Genomic DNA, 17,517 nt, shown 5'->3' with positions numbered 1-17,517 from the left:
ACCTTCTTTTTGATGAAATTCAAAGAGTAAATAGCACAGGCAGATTAAGATCTCTTACCTGTCCCTTATATTCTTAACGGTAGTGGGACACCACACAGGGGATGTTATGAGGATCCAGACAGATGAGATTATAAGAGCCCTGGGCTGGAGTCTAGGACAGAGTGAGTTTGACCCAGATAGCCTGCATTTTCTCCTTGTTTACTCTACAAACTTTCAGCTAATTGTCTCCTTGGACTGAGTTTCTGAGCCACACCCTAAGGATAAAAGGATGACCCCTGTGCTCAAGTTGCTCAGCTCTGGCCAACTACTCCTTAGGAGTCTATCTTCCTGAGGTTTCTCTCCTCTGCCAGGGACACCACTGAAGAGGTTTCACTTTGCCTAGTTGACGTACTATATGTATCTAGCTCTTTACTGACCACGAGTACAATAACCACTAGCCACAAGTGGCTACTGAGTGCTTGAAATGTGGCTAGTCCAGCTAGAGATGTGCTTTGAGTGTAAAATAGACACCAGATTTCAAATATGTAATAGGGGAAAAAAATATAAAACACCTCAGATTACCTGTTGAAGTGATGACATCTTAGATATATTGGGTTAAATAACATTCATTTCACCTGAAAATGTCTTTTCCTTTTTTAAAATGTGGCTGGTAGAATATTTAAAATTACCTGTTATCTCACATTATGTTATTTCTGTAGAATAGCCGAGATCTAGCTGCTTAGTCCATGATGACTTGGGATGACTATGAGTGTTTTGATGCCCTGGGGACAAATTACACCATGAAATACAATGGGGGCTTATAGAGGCACCATCCCTAATTCTGCCTGTATTGAGGTCTGTGGAAACCTGAATCAAAGTAGGAAAAGGAGGAAACAATGAAACTACAGGCTCTTTGGCAGCAGAGGCTGTGTCTAGCTTGTTTTAGGAGCACCATTTTCAGTCACACGATGGGCAATAATTATTTAATAAGTGCTAAGTCAGCTTTCCTACCCTGGCTCTTGCCCTTGCTCTGATACGAGCTAGTCTCTGCTCTTATTAGTGAGGAATACTCAGCACCACCTCAAGACTAATGGATGGTACGGAGCTATGGAAGGATAAATTACAGGCTTTGTGGACATTTTGAGAACAGATAGGGTGGGCCAATACAGGTGCTCTGAACACACAGTTTACCACTACAGCAGAGCTAAGAACTTGAAAGATCATTTTCAGTGGGCCCGGTGAATGTTCTCTTCTTCCTCCCACTGCATTAGGCTGGCGATGAATTTGTGGTGAAGACCCTGAGCAGCATAACGACCAGCACAGATGCAGCCTCCGTTGTCCACAGCACAGACTTGGTGGTGGAAGCCATTGCGGAGAATCTGCAGTTGAAAAATGAACTCTTCAAAAGGCTGGACAAGTTTGCTGCTGAGTATGTAACCTCTGGACAATCGTTTTTGTTTTTCATTTTTATTTTTTATTTTATAGATTTGTGGGTACAAATGCAGTTTTGTTCCATGGATATGTTGTGTAGTGATGAAGTCTGGGATTTTAGTATACCCATCACTCACATAGTGAACACTGTACCCAATAGGTAATTTCAACCCTCGCCACCCTCCCACTTTTTGGATCTCCAGTGTCTGTTATTTTCCTCTGTATGTCATGGATACCTGTTGTTTAGTTGTCACTTATATGTGAGAACATAACGGTATTTGATTGAGTTGTTTCACTTAAGACGATGGCCTCCATTCCTGTTCATGTTGCTTCAAAAGACATGATTTTATTCTTTTTTATAATTGAGTAGTATTCCATGATATATATATGCTACATTTGCTTTATCTAGTCAGCCATTGATGGATACTTAGGTTGATTTCATGTCTTTGCTTTTGCGAATAGTGCTGCAATAAACATGAGTGCAGGTATCTTTTTGATAGAATGAGTTATTTTCCTTTAGTTATATACCCAATAGTGGGGCTGCTGGATCAAATGATAATTTTATTTTTAGTTTTCTGAGAAATTTCCATACTGTTTTCCTTAAAGGTTGTACTAATTTACATTGCCACTGGCAGCATGCAAGGGTTCCCTTTTCTCCGGATCCTCACCAGTATCTGTTGTTTCTTGACTTTTTAATAAAAGCCATTCTGACTGGTATCAGGTGCTAAAATCATTGTGGTTTTAATTTCCATTTCTCTGATGATTAGTGATGCTGAGCATTTTCTCATATGTTTATTAACCACTTGTATGTCTTCTTTTTTTTTTTAAATATTTGTTCATGATTCCTGGACATTCTTGGCAGGTTCTGAGGGGTCCCTCCCTGGGCCTTGAGCTTTGCTCCTTATTTATTGCCTTCTCCGAGGAAGGGATCTTCTAAGTTCATCCACTTCTCTCTCTCGTACCCCACAGCTATTTCAAGAAGAGCCAATATGTTTTCCTTTGTTCTCCATCCTCCCACTCCCAGTTTGCTTCCTGAGGCTTGGGCTGCCCTGATCTGATCCTTGTCCCGAATGAGGCTAGAATACTCATGGTAACATGGAGGGGTCCATCCAGGGACAAGCCTATATGTTTCTTAAAATGTGTAGTTCATGGGTATTCCTATGCCTGAGAATGGAGGAGGCTTGGTCTGAAGTTCCTTGGTTCATTTCACACTGGCATCTAGAGGCTGCAGAGACATCTGACAGCAGACAGTTAGGATATTCCTGTGCTCCGTTCTCAGGCATAGGAGTACCCTATGCGTCCTTCACTGTTTGCCAAGGACCCTCAGAGGAGTTTCATGTTTCCTCCTTTCTTTGGATGGAGCAAACAGAATGGTATAATTGAAGGGAATGCCTGTAGACAGAGAGAACTTTGCTGTTTTGAGCTTTTTCTGGGTTCATTCCAAGTACTCTTGGGAGCGTTAAAGGAGCATTGACCTTTTAGCTGCCTGGCTTCTTGGTGAAATTCCTCCTGGCAGAATGCACCTCAGGATCCACAACCTTTGAGTGTGTGACACCTGACTCGCTGATCAGTGCTCTTCTAGTGACTTGCTTGACTATACTTCATGCTTCTTGGTTGAAATTGAATGGCAGAATATTATATGACAAAAGCAATTCTCAGGGCACTTCCCGGGGGCAGTGGCTAAAGAGAGACACTTGCATACCAGCCTGCCAGAATGTCAGCGCTCAGAGATAGGTGGCCTTGTGGCCAGAGAAACCCTGCCCTTGACAAAGAGAAGAGACTTGCCTTTCTGTTATTCGTACATCACTGCCAATTGGTGTCCTCATGCATTTCACACCGTCATCTAGAGGCTGCAGAGACATCTGACAAAACCAAAAGACAATTATATACCAGTGCTGGCTCCCAGGTCAGCAGGGAGCCCTCTGGGACAATAAACACCCACCCCAAAAAGGAGTTTTGTCAAGCAGTTTGATCTTTATTGAAAGATTGGTCATTCTTGGTGACAGTGAAATGCCCGACTGCCCTTTGTTGTCTGTGTCTGGGACAGAAGAATCTTTGGGGAAAGTCAGGAGGCCTGGTCCTGGTGCCAACCCCCCACCACTTCCAACCTTGGAAAGATCCTCAGTTTCATCGTCTGTAAGGCAAGTTGAGGGGCTTGGGGTAAATAATTTCCCAGACCTTTCTGGTTCTAACTCTCCATGACTTGCTTCCCCCTACATGTAAAATAGGGATAGCAGCATTGGTACCTATTGTATAAAGTTGTTTAGGAAACTCATTTAATTTCGCTCACATTTTCTGAGTGCCTGCTGTGTATCAGGCACTATACTAGGCTCTTTCACCTGAATTGATGCAGAACAGATGTGACGTGTGAAAAGAAGGCATGACCCATAGTCACACTGAGGATGTGGCTTTGCTTCTGACCACCACCTTTCTTGGCACTCTTTGTTTTCATTTTAGATTGCCACCATTATTGAATACTTGCTAAATTTTTTAAACAGCTGTATTGAAAGGTACTTTACTGGCAAGTTGTAGTTTGATCCTGTAATGGGAGAAGAAAATAAAGTCAACTGATGTATTTCCCGTTGGAAGCCCTGATGAAAGAGTTGCATCCTGGAGAGAAACATGACTTCTCTAGCAGCAGCCTAAGACACACAAACGAAAAGTTTGACCAGGTCCACAGGCAGCCGGAGCGAAGTCCTTACTTTCTCTTTCAGACAAAATATGGACTCTTAGATCCTGACTACCTCTCTTGTCTTGATACAAGGCTTTCTTCCCTCCTCTGCAAATAACTGGTTTATTCTCCCTTCTCTTTTCCTCTCCTCCCACCTGTCCCTTATTTGAGCAGATTATACTATTGCCTTTTAGGTAAGCAGGAACCCCCAAGTCTGGTGGGTAAGAGATCTTTGCCTTTCACAGGACAGGCCCTTATGGTTGGAATTAGTAGCAGGCTGGTTTGTGTATTTTTATCCACAAGGTGGCGCTGCAGGAAAGCCTGGAAGTTGGCCTGTCTAAAGCTTTTCCTCTCTTGCCTTTGGCACCCCCACTTTACTGTGGCCTTAAAAAACTAAATTTGGTTTAAGTTAGTATGGATCTTCTTAAAATTAATAGGTTAATATTTACACAGGCACATATATATATTCTGTTTTCCCCAGATCTACCTGTGTAACCTTAAAATTTCATTTTAATTCCCATCCAATGGAAAAATACAGCTTTTCACTTGAGGGAAGATATCTTAATTCATGTTTATTATCAGATGTTTCTGATTGAGGTTTAATGTGTTCATTTAGAATTTTTTTTTGTTGCTTTTAAGTGTCTTTCTTTCATTATTCTTTGATCATTGAGAGTTTCATTTTGTGACTGGGATTGGTTAAAGTAGGTTGATCAATTAGCCACCTCCTATTATCTCACATACCACGAGGTTAACTAATGCAAGTAGATAAAGGAAATTTTGTTCCCGAAAATCAAGGAAGTATTGGTGAAGGATAAATACCCTTTGGAACAGGAAATTCTAATACTGTTTACTTTCAAATTTCAGAATTTAAATAAAGCTGAAGTCACTTGATTTCAGCCGCTTGTATAAAGATGTATCTTTTTTTTTTTTTTGAGATGGAGTTTCACTCTTGTTACCCAGGCAGGAGTGCAATGGTGCGATCTCGGCTCACCGCAACCTCCGCCTCCTGGGTTCAGGCAATTCTCTTGCCTCAGCCTCCTGAGTAGCTGGGATTACAGGCACATACCACCATGCCCAGCTAATTTTTTGTATTTTTAGTAGTGATGGGGTTTCACCACGTTGACCAGGATGGTCTCAATCTCTTGACCTCGTGATCCACCCGCCTCGGCCTCCCAAAGTGCTGGGATTACAGGCGTGAGCCACCGCGCCCGGCAAAGATGTATCTTTTCCCTGATTTCTGCAGTGGGTCCAGACAGCAGATCTGGCAGTAAACAGTCACCTTGCTCACTGCACCCAAAAGTCATGCTGTTTCGAAAGATGAGATTCACTCTGATGCGCCACAATATTTTCTCTCCACAGACATACAATCTTTGCCAGCAACACTTCCTCCTTGCAGATTACAAGCATAGCCAATGCCACCACTAGACAAGACCGATTCGCTGGCCTCCATTTCTTCAACCCAGTGCCCATGATGAAACTTGTGGAGGTCAGTGGGTGTCAGCTTGTGTGTGTCTGCCTGCTCTGCCAGCTCTCTCAGTCCTGCTTTTCTGAGTTACACCAGCCCTGTCACCAGTTGCATAGGACAGGTTTTGACCTGAGGGTAGAAGGTTGTCTCTGAGCCTCCTATCTAGGAAGGCCTCTATACTTTGTTTCTTTGCAGCCCTGTGTTTTCCTTAGTGGTATCCAGAAGGGCTGTTAACTTTGTGGAATGTCGTTTACTTATTTGTGCCAGAGCTGATGGGCAGTGCTGAGAGACATCAGAATGGGAAGGCGCAACTAGAAACCATGGGGCCACAGAGAGGGCAGCTCCATGTGTTTGTGTTATCTCATTGAGGTCAGCTTGCCCATGCTGTAAATGCAGTTCTCATTAGATCTACTATACTACCTTGTCCACAGTCCTGGGGTGAATTCTGACCCCATGTAATGATGCCTTAGCGTTGTCCCCAGATGAGGTACATCTTCTGTGTGTTGTGATTAGAGCTATTAAAAGCAGCTCCCACTGGGTGTGGCAGCTCATGCCTGTAATCCCAGAACTTTTGGGGGAATGAGGAGGATAAAGGAAGGAAAAGGTAGTTGGAAACAGCAATAATGAAGAAAACGGATGATACACAATCCCATAGAGGCCACAGCCAGACTCTGGAGGTGGAAGTGAGTGGATTACATGAAACCCAGGGGTTTGAGACCAGCCTGGGCAACATGGCAAGACCCCATCTCTACAAAAAATAAAAAAATTAGCCAGGTGTTTTGGTGCATGCATGTAGTCTCAGGTACTTGGAAGGCTGAAGTGAGAGGATTGATTGAACCCGGGAGGTTGAGGCTGAAGTGAGCTGTGATTGCACCCCTGCACTACAGCCTGGATGACAGAGCAAGATCCTATATTTTAAAAAAATACCATAAAAGTAAAAAAAATAAGATAAAATAAAAGCAGCTTCTGATAGCCTTGAGCCTCTTGACCACAAACCTGGAAGGTGTGGGGGAGGCAGGGAGGGTTTCCCCAATATCCTGTTTGGAATGCTTGGAGACTCCAGTCTGCTCGAGTTGGAGTCACAGTAGGCAATTTGCACCTGAAAAGTGGCAACTTGCCTTTTACAGGGCCCTAATTACAGCGTCTGAGGAGCAGCCGCCTATTAAAGTAGCATTTGTTCTGAGGTTGAGTAGTTATTGCCCTGCGAAGTGTGGGGGACGCTGATGCTGCCATGTGGGTGATGTGGAGCCAGGCAAACCTCCAGAAACTGGCCGTGGCCTCTCTGGGAGTGTGTATCGTCTGTTTTCATTATGGTTATTGCCTTGTTCAATTCCCTTTTCCTTCCTTTATCCTCCTCATTTCCCCCACCACTACTTAGCATAAGCATTTTTAATAAGTTATAACAATGACTGCATTTTTTTAGAGTTTTCTCTCAAGTAACAACTTTGACCATCTTGCAATAGGACTTTTACCTGTGTTGCTAACATTGCTTCTCAGCTTCTTCCTACTTTCTCCTATGCCCTAAGGCTGTTTTTGAAGAAGTCGAAGAATGAAGGGGAGGGGTTTGGGTAACAGAAGAAACAGCATTTATCCTCCTGCAGATAAAAGCAAAGAAGTGGCGTGCATGTCCAACATTTTAGTACTTGGTCTAATTGATTTCTTTAGTTATTATATTGTACATATAAGTGTTTTAGAGATAGATACATTCTGTAGATTTATTTTAATAATGTTTTCAACTGCATTTATCTGGTAATGTATGCTTATGTCTTTGGAAATGTAGTGTGTTGGTTGTTAACACCTGATATTTAGCAAATGTTACCATTTTTCTATAAAGCATTTGGTAAAAGTGCTCTTCTCTGTTCCATTTTTATTGTTAAACTTTAGCTCTTGCTAGTGTTGCTGGTGTGCACCAAAATGACTTGTATAATAAGCTGAGTGGCTCCTTTACTTAGGACTGGGCTCATTTAAATGTGTGTATATATGTATGTGTGTGGTATATATATATTTTCAGACTCTGTTGGAACTATGAGCAGCATATCTGTACAAATTGCAGTTTGTTGAATGAATGAATGAACAAATGAATAAACATGCATCTTTCCTGCTTAAAAACAACAAGCCTTCACTGTTGTTAACCCTTTTAAACCAAAAACTGATTTTGAAGACACCATAGTCATCAGTGTTTGTCCCAGTTCAGTCTGTGGTTTTGATGGAGACTCTGGGATTGTTTGATTTGTGGTACCCTCAGGGTGGCTTCTGATCTTTCTCATCCTGCTGATCATCTGCATCTTCATTATGCCTTTTCCTGTTTCCATCCATTCACTTCTCTTAGTGTCATGACAGGACACCACAGTCCAGTTCTCACAGGAGTGAGAACTCTTCTTCGTTTATATAGCATCTTTCATCCCTGCACAGACACTAGTTCATTAGTTCACCAAATCACACGGTCCTCTTGCACAGGGAAGGCATGCCCATGATCCCCATTTCAGAGAAGAGAGGTGAGGCACTGCCTAAGACCACATGAAGGGTCTGAAGTAGAAGTTAAGCTTTATTGCTTTGACTCTGGTTGAAGTTCTTTACAGGCCTTTCTTTACATTTCACACACACACACACACACACACACACACACACACACACACAGACACACGTTTAACTTCATCTGGTTCTTTCCATTTCCCAAAATCTAATTCCTGACGGATGAGATATTTAAATGTTTACTGAGGACCAACTGCAAGACATTGTGCTTGGTACCGTCCCCTACAGATGCCAGTAGGGCAGCCCTTGTGCCCTTGCCTGCACCTCACAGAGGTCAGGAGGGCTGCTGGAGCAGGTGGCAGGGCCCACTTGCTGTAAATGAAAGCCTTCCCCAGCAGGATGAGTCTGTTCTGAAGCCAAGGGGCCACTGGCCTCCAGAGCATCTGTGTGGGAGAGGGTGGGGTCCTGAGAGGAATACTCAGGTAGGAATCCAGGAGACCTGTGACTTGGGCAAATTACTCCACTTTCCTGGGACTCCTGCTCATCTATAATAGAAGGTCAGGTCCAATGCAGAGGACTTTAAGGGCAAGTATCATATACTTCCGGACTTCAAATAATTAAATAATGAAAGTCAGCATTTATTGAGCATTTGTGCTGAGGCCTAGTGTTTTACTCCTAATCTAATTTCATTCTTACCTCAACTCCTTAAGGTAGACAGAGTGATTTCAGTTTCAAGAAACGTGCTCAGGGTCACACAGACAGTAAGTGGTGCAACTGAACCCAGGCTTGTCTCTACAACAAAACCTGTAACACTGTTCTATACATACATGTATGCATACACACTTGTATCTTAAGCCTTGATTTTGTACATCTACAGTACTCTGTCTTTTTTTTTTTTTTTTTTTTGAGATGGAGTCTCAATCTGTTGCCAGACTGGAATGCAGTGGCGTGATCTCGGCTCACTGCAACCTCCGCCTCCTGGGTTCAAGTGATTCTCCTACCTCAGCCTCCTGAGTAGCTGGGACTACAGACATGCGCCACCACACCCAGCTAACTTTTGTATTTTTAGTAGAGACAGGGTTACACCATGTTGGCCAGGATGTTCTCAATCTCTTGACCTTGTGATCTACCCGCTTCAGCCTCCCAGAGTACTGGGATTAAAGGCCTGAGCCACCGAGCCTGGCCCCTATTGTCGTAAAATAATCATTTTGGGAAACACATTGTTTCTGGCTTGAGATTCCTACTTCTGTGCTGAAACGCAAACTAGTTTGTTGCCTATATGGAGCCTTTTAATCAATCATTCCTTGAACTGTTCTACTGTTTCTACTGAAGTTACTTGCTGACTCTCTGGTCATAATTCTCTGCTTTGCATTTTCAGGTCATTAAAACACCAATGACCAGCCAGAAGACATTTGAATCTTTGGTAGACTTTACCAAAACCCTAGGAAAGCATCCTGTTTCTTGCAAGGTAAGAGTATGGGTAGCTTGGAAAGAAGGTAGTTGTTTTCTTCTTAGAACCTGACTTAGTAGACTGATGTGAGAGAAGGAGCATTGGTTACTGCAAGCCCGTCTACGTGCTGCAAAGAGCAGGCTATGCTTCCTGTTCTAGTTTGCAGACAGGGAAAGTGGACCCCTAAACCATGCCTAAGGCCATCAGGTGGGCAGTCTGAGACCTGAATGGAGCTCAGGACTCCAGCTAAGCAGAAGACATGGGTCTGCTCTCTGGGTCCTGGCTTTTGTCTCCCGATGAATGGCTGTATTTTCATAAATGGTTTGGTTGCCCAATCAGCTTTAACTTCCTTTGGGCCAATGGGAGTCAGAACCCTGTGTGTCAGGTTCAACCTGGTAAACACATACATCCCTAACAGAAAATGAGAGCTTTCCTTTTGGGAAAAATACTACAGATAAATAAATGATAAGACAGTAAGAAACCAACCTGCCCAAAGTGCAATAAGGAAGCTGTTTTTCACGCAAAGTTGCATTATATTTTTGTTTGTTGTTTTGTTTTTCAAGAAAGAAGCACGGTTTAGTGGGAAGCCTGCTTGACCTCCAGCTTTTTTCCCTCTTTCTTAAGCTATTGTTTATTGTATGTAAAATAATCCCAGTTGCTGAAATGATAACCTGCCTGAAGGTAATTATTTTTATTACCTTCAGTTTCTCTATTTGCTTTTGTTCCTCTTTAGTTCCCCCAATATCTGGGAACTACACCTATGCATGCAGTTTTTCTAAAGGGATAGTTGTGTCACGAGATGCTACACCATTATAAAGATTTACATATAAGTCATTTACTTTCCTTTTTTACCATAATCCTTTATATCATTATAGTTCTTCTCATAGCATACTTTTGCTTTCTAAAATATTCTCGAGTTTGAACTCACAGTACTGTACTAACCCATGAAAAATCATGTTGTTCATGAATCATCTGAAGAAGCCATCTGTTAAGGTGGACTCCAGCAGCCAAAGAGAGCAGACTTGTGTGTCCTGCTCCTCCCCGTCTGTGGGTAAAATGTTGCTAGGGAGTGTCATGTCTTAACACCCATTTTTTGTTGGTTTAGTTCTGTGGTTTTAAGTCATCTAGATTTTTAACATCATATATTAAGAAGTGGATGTTATGATTGTACTTTCTTACCCAATTATGCTTTGTTAGTGGAAGAAATTAATAATAGTATTGAAAAGAACATCAGTGCAAGACAAAAAGATATGGAAATGGAAGTACAGGGAATAGCTAATGATTATCTTCAGCAGCATACTCATTAATTCACAAAGTGATGATTCGTCTTCCATCAGAATGGCCATGGCAGCTGCAGAGGTGGGAACTCTTTGTTCTCATAAAATTGTCCATGTTAGGTCATTCCAAAACTCTTTCTCTGTGTGATATCTTAAGGGCTTTCAGAGGGACTTTCTGGGTCATTTATAGAAGCTCTTGATGAGTCATTCGGACAGTATATGACAACCACATAGGACAAGGGTCAGCAAACTTCTGTAAAAGACTGGATAGTGAATATTTTTGTCATATAGTCTCTGTTGCAAGTACTCAGTTCTATTGTTGTAGCATAAAAAGAGCCATAGACAGCATATGTAGCGTGAGTGTGGCTGTGCTCCAGTAAAACTTGACTTACAAAAACAGGCTGCAGGCTGGATTTGGCCTACAGTATTGTAGTTTACCAATATGTGACATGGAAGAGGGACATTCATGTGCCTGGAATGTGCCTTCCTAGTTGAGTTATGAGGAGATTGTGGTATAAAGGTTAAGGGTATGACCTAACCTAGCTGGATTCAAATCCTGGCACCGGCACTTATTAGCTGTGTAACGTTAGGCAAGCTACTTAACCTTGCTGTGCCTCAGTGTCCTCATGCCTCACATAGGATAATCATAGTACCTGTCTCACAGGGTTATTATGAGGAATGAAAAAATTAATATTTTTAAAGTATTTAAAACAGTACCTGGCACATAGTAAGTAAATATAATGTGTTTAATAAATAAGAATCTGAAAAAATATAATGGATTTGGTTACATAAAATAAAATTGCTTTATTTAAAGATTATGTTTCCTGCCAGGCACAGTGCCTCATACCCATAATCCCAGCACTTTCAGAGGCCAAGCCAGGTGGATCACTTAAGCCCAGGAGTTCGAGACCAGCCTGGGCAACATGGCAAAATCCCTCTCTACGAAAAAATACAAAAAAAAAAAAAAAAAAAATAGCTGGGCATGTGGTCCTAGCTACTTGGGAGGCTGAGGTGGGAGGGTCACTTGAGCCCAGGAAGTGGAGACTGCAGTGAGCTGAGATCACACCACTGCACTCCAGCCTGGGCAGCAGAGCAAGACTCTGTCTCAAAACGAAAAAAAAAAAAAAGACTATGTCTCTTCAGATTCCACCAATATCCTAAGAGTATCTGTCTCTCTGCATTCTCAATAGCATCAAATATTATTACAACGAGGGAAAAAAACTTTGATAATCTTATTAACAAAAATGCGTATTTCTTTGATTACTAGTGAGTTTAATTTTTTCTTTTTTTTTTTTTTTTTCTTTTTGAGACAGAGTCTTACTTTGTCTCCCATGCTGGAGTGCAGTGGCACAGTCTTGGCTCACTGCAACCTCCACCTCCTGGGTTTAAGCTATTCTTTTGCCTCCACCACCCAAGTAGCTGGGACTACAGGCACATGCCACCACATCCAGCTAATTTTTGTATTTTTAGTAGAGAGGGGGTTCCACTATGTTGGCCAGGCTAGTCTTGAACTCCTGACCTCATGATCCTCCCACCTTGGCCTCCCAAAGTGCTGGGATTACAGGTGTGAGCCACTGTGCCTGCTCAGTGTGTTTAAATATTTATTGAGTCTTGGCACTTTTTTCTATTGAGCTCTATGAGCTCTTTCTGTAGAAGATATTAACTATGCTAATTGGAGCAAATGTTTTTCTCAGGCTGCTTTCTGACTGTGACCTTATCTGTGGTGTACCTCATGTTCTTAGGTACCCTATCTTGAGTTTCTGTAGTGAACCTTTTGAAGCTGAAAAGAGTATCTTTGCCTCAATTATACAATCAGTATTTTTCCATAATCTTGATTAAGCTGATAAAACTTGTTTGTGCATCTTTGTGCTTGTGTGGCGATAGATGGGGTTGAGGCTTGGTTTCAGCTTGCCCAAGGTTAAAGGAGGTTCACATTGTTTGCGTTACTTTCCAGTTTCCCCGCATGCAGTCAGGTTAGCTCTGTGAGGAGTGCATGGTCATCTATAATTCAGACATTAAGGGAGTGCCTGGTGTGTGCTAGAACCAGAATGCACAGCTCGGGCCAGGGTGAGGATTTCTGCCCTCAGGAGGATGACAGCCTTTTGACAAAAGAGGAGGCACCATTTGCCTTTGGAAATAAGCTTCAACAAAAAATCCCCTGTCTATTTTTCTCTAAAATTCCCCAGAAGAGATCACTAGATAAAATCCAAATCTCACACCTGTCTTCCGGAAAGATGGTTAATATTAGTTGCTGGGAAGGGAAATGGATGAAGGGGGTGTGTGGCACAGGGGTCACCCCAGGATGTAGAGGTCTTAGGGGGTGTGGCGTGTAAGCCCAGCTTTCTGCCAGGAACTCTGCTCCTTTGTCCCAGCACCTGCTCCCAACTCAGATCTGCTGCACTGTGCACTGGAACCTGAGAAGATGCTGAGTAGCCTAGGAGTGGCTCCAAGGAGCCTGGAAAGCAGTGCTCCTTTGAGGACTGTTCAAGATGGAATGTGATGTTTATAGATTCTTGAAAGGGAAGTGGGAGGAAAGAGCAGGAGGAAAGGGGCTACCATTTGAGTATAGGGCTGTGTGTACAGCATTTTATGTGTTTTCTGATTTATCTTCACAACTTTGAGACAGAAACTGTCACCCTCAATTCACAGAGGATGAAACTGAAGTTCAAAGCAGCAGAAGGATGAAGAGAGTATTCAAGATTGAGCCCAAATCTGCCTGTCCCAGAGCCATGCTCTTCCAGGTGACCCCTGTGCCTTGATCTGCCTTTATGTCAGGATCTGTGCAGTGGGGCATCTGGGCTTGAATATTTTTTAAGTACTATGATTGTTGGATAAATTGCCATATGAGATAGAAATAAGGTTGCGCTGCAAATTTTGAAAACGTACAGCTTGATAAATGGGGGCAAACGTGATCCAGGGTAAGAAGGGGCGATTTGGTGACTTTACAAAAGATACCATTTCATGAAAGTGTACTAGTTTTTTGTTTTTCTCTCCCAAAACAGGACACTCCTGGGTTTGTTGTGAACCGCCTCCTGGTTCCATACCTCATGGAAGCAATCAGGCTGTATGAACGAGGTACCCTTCCTGACCCAGGCCAGGAGGAGCAGGCCACAGCTTCTGGCACCCCTGTCTGGAATTCTTGGTGTCTCTGGGAGGGGTTGGGCCATGCAGAGTGGAAGAAGCAGTGTCTGTTTTCTAGCTATGTGAGCTCAGCTGCATCCGGGGCCCTAGTACCTGTTTCACAGTTTGCCCAAAGCCTCCTGGCTTCCCTGTGAGGCCTCTGAGAAGGGGTTCTAGAACTCCCACCACCCGCCCTACAGTCCCAGCCAGAGCAATTGCACGGCCGGCCCAGATTTATATCCTGGATCTCTGTTTTTGATTAAAAGATTTACTGCTTTTAAAAATAATCATCATGTAAAAATTACTAGGCTAGGGGATCTTGGAAGTTCCTTCTTGTTCTAAAACTTGTGACTGACAGGTGATGAGAAATATGTGACAAGGCCGAAATATGTTAAGAACAGTTTTTAGCAGTCTTGTGTCTGTCCTTACTGAATGATGCCATGATGTACTTTTTGTAACCTTAAGAATGGTCTAAACCTTTTTCCTCAATACTTGATTGACAAAGAATGCTTTTCTCTGCTGTAGAGATAACGGGCTTGGGACAGGGTCCAGTTTTCTAAATTGATCAGCATCCTCCTGCCTGCTTTCCCTCCCTGGTTTCTGGAAAGGTAGCTATCATGTCTGCTTCAAAGGCAAACAACCCTTAATAGGACTGGATAAAAAGCAAGTGTAATTGTTTTCAATAACTTCATTCATAAATGCTCACTCCCGAGAGTGTCATTTTTGAAACAAAACATTTACACCAGCTCTTCCAGAGAGATGAAAGCACATTTGCTTCCTCAAAATCTGCTTTAAATATTAAAACTTTTATCTATGGTTTATGGGAGCAATTGCCTCACTTTTGCTCCAAGATCAAACCAACACTTCTCTGTTTATCTATCAACAAATATGCCTAATTACACCTCAAAGAAGGCACAGAGCTACCTTGAAAGGCAGTTGTATGTGTGTGTGTGTGTTTTTTAACAAAATGTAATGTTTTAGAATGTAGCATGTGAGAGATCCACCTCTTAATGGTGTTTTCCTTGCTGTCCCTTTGATACATTCTCCACTGTACCAAGTATCAGATGGTAAGTTGAAAGCCCTCTTCTTGGCTAAGGTCCCTTTTTGTACAGGTGGATGCCCTTTGGCCCTCACCATCTCCTGCCACCTGTGCGGTGAAGCTGGAAGGGGACGACCTGGCCTCTGGACATGCTCTTAGCTTGCTGTGGGCATGGGCTTTGAAAGCCTGCCATTGCTGGTCCCTCTGCTTCTTTTTCCACCTCCTTCTCACAATCTGCTTCTGAAGGAGCTGGGTATCCTGCCTGGGGTGGGTGCTGCTTCCGCACTGCACAGTATGGTCACACCCCAGACCTCTCACCATGTCTCTGTGCCGACCCCCTGCTCCCTCCTCTCAGCCAGCACAGAGGAGTGTTCAGAGCATGCCCACCACACCGTCTCCCTCCTGCAGTTCCACCTTGAAGCTTCAAGCATCTGGAGGCCCCCTCTCTTGTCTGCCACATCTGTTCATCACTTTTGATTCCTTCCTGTTATGCCTGTTCCACCTCTTCATCCCAGCTTCTCCCCATCCTAGTCAGGCTGCCTTCATGAAGTTCCTCAGGCAGCAGAGGAATTCACACTACTCATGTCTTTTCCAGACTGGTCTCCACTACGCACTTATTGAGAAAGTATCATGTTGTCCAGGAAGTTGAGACGCCTACTGCATCTGCCCACACGCCCCTGCACAGCCTCAGCAGACGCTCTGTGACTGTTTCTGTACTCGTGCAGGGAGAACGTTTCTGTACCACACTGTTGATATACCTGGGGCTCCACACACATGATTTGGCCAATGCTGCCTGGAGTGGTGCAGGCTCACTGTGTGGGCTGTCGTTGGTCAGGCCTCCTGGATGACCGGCCCCTGCCACCAGCACTTCTTGCCTTTCCCCATGGGATCTCATGGAGGCTCATGCCCTTTTTCTCTGCTGTTTGACCACTCATCCTAGCTACCATGTTGTGCCTTCTTTCCCAGTGTCCCAGCTCTGCCCTCACTCTTCCTGTTGCTCTTGTTCCTTCATACTATGACTGAGGCCTGATGTATGCCCCAGTCACTGTCACTCCTGTGGATCAGAGGGACAGAGGCTGGATAGGCTGTGCCTGACAGTAAACCACTGCCCTTGTCAGGCACCCATTCCTAATGGCCAGTGTGGGCAGGGTGGTGGGGCTGAATGGTCAGCTCTTGGGAGAACCATAGCCTCCCCCTCAGTCACCACATGACATCCCGCTCGCATTGTCGCCCCTGCTCAAGCCAGGTCAATGGTTCTCTGGTGACCTGCCATAAACAAGCTCTGCCAGAGAGCCTTCCTTCTGACCACCCTCTGCCCCTGCTGTCACCACTGCAGACTCTACTCCTGCCATCCCCACATGGCCCACCTGAGTGTCTGCAGAGCTCCCAGCTGGATGTCATCTCTGTCATCACACCTCTTCCTGCTTTGGCTCTCCCCTGGGTCACTTGTCACTGTCTTCCCTGTGACATGGCAGGTGTTTTCTTTTCCTTACTGTACTCTCCTTTCTGGAGCACTCTCTGGGTCCTTCTCATCTTCATATGCCCCAAGGTGCCTGGGTAGGACGGGCACATAGGCAGCTGCTGATGAGTAAAAGTGCTGTTTCTGAGTTGTTGCTGGACACCTCTGTTGTTCATGCTAAGAATGGTTGGCAGGTGGTGCTGCTGAGCCAGCCAAAGAAGAGATGTTGGGCAAGTCCCAGGCCCTCAGCTGTGCTGATCTGGAGTTCACTGAGGAAGCTATCCTTTGCTGTCTTGTCTGGAGTTATGGGCTCTTAACCAGAGGGAGTGGGAGAGGGTATCCCATGAACCTCCTAAGATTGATAAAGAATTTGGGGTCTATGTGCATTTTTTATGGAGAAGGTATCCAATTGTCAGAGAAGTACTTGATTCTGAAGAAGTTTAGGAATTATTGGTCTAAAACATGATTCCACAGCTAACTCTCACTTGGTACACCAATCTCTGTATTTGATTTCTCTCATTCTGTAAGTTTTCCTCTTTTATTCTGCATTATTAAGAACAGGATTTTTAGAGTTGTGCTGACTTTGTAGAGTTATTTAGATATTTTTCTATCATGTGCTGTATCTTCATATTATTTCTTCAAATAAAACAGTCCTCAAGTGAGTCTCTGGATCTGGAATTATAGCCTTGCTTCTAGGGTTCACTGTCCTGTCCTTGAATATAGATTTCATTAAATGGCTTTAGCTGAGTTATAACCATTATGCTGTCAGATTTCTGTCCCATAATAAATAAACCAGCACATGAGCATGTTAGGTTGTGATAAGTAATTGTGGAGAAGAGGATAGTAAAGTCAGAAGATAGCAAGTCTTGTCCTGGCCTTTTTTTTTTTTGGTGCTAGGAGTTGCTTTTTTTATATGAGGGAGGAGAAGAGACTCTGAAAGGTGACAACTGAGCAGAGGCCTGGAGGAAGTGAGCAACTGAGCCCCAAAGCTGTCTGAGGGCGGTGCCCTAGGCACAAGGAGTATATCTCAAGCCCTGAGGAGCCTACAAGGCCGGTACTTCCAGCATTCCAGGGCTCTACTAGTACAGAAGCCACGGGCCTTCCTAATGAAATCCTCTGACTGGAATCCAACTTTAAGCTTCATAGCCATACCC

The 17,517-nt window shown here is 43.7% G+C and overlaps 1 protein-coding gene across 1 annotated transcript in view; it reads left to right on the top strand.

The window, feature by feature from the left end:
• HADH (hydroxyacyl-CoA dehydrogenase) overlaps window positions 1-17,517 on the top strand; it is a 46,843-nt gene that overhangs the window by 25,476 nt on the left and 3,850 nt on the right. Inside the window, exons 3-6 of the mRNA XM_008992876.5 lie at window positions 1,251-1,408; window positions 5,441-5,567; window positions 9,397-9,486; window positions 13,748-13,820. Coding sequence (XP_008991124.1) covers window positions 1,251-1,408; window positions 5,441-5,567; window positions 9,397-9,486; window positions 13,748-13,820 — 448 coding nt within the window. The remainder of the gene's footprint in view (window positions 1-1,250; window positions 1,409-5,440; window positions 5,568-9,396; window positions 9,487-13,747; window positions 13,821-17,517) is intronic.

The sequence above is a fragment of the Callithrix jacchus genome, chromosome 3 (assembly GCF_049354715.1).
Source record: "Callithrix jacchus isolate 240 chromosome 3, calJac240_pri, whole genome shotgun sequence".
Classification (NCBI taxonomy): Eukaryota; Metazoa; Chordata; class Mammalia; order Primates; family Cebidae; genus Callithrix; species Callithrix jacchus.
The sequence above is the reverse complement of the archived record's forward strand: the minus strand, read 5'-3'. Positions and strand labels throughout refer to the sequence as shown.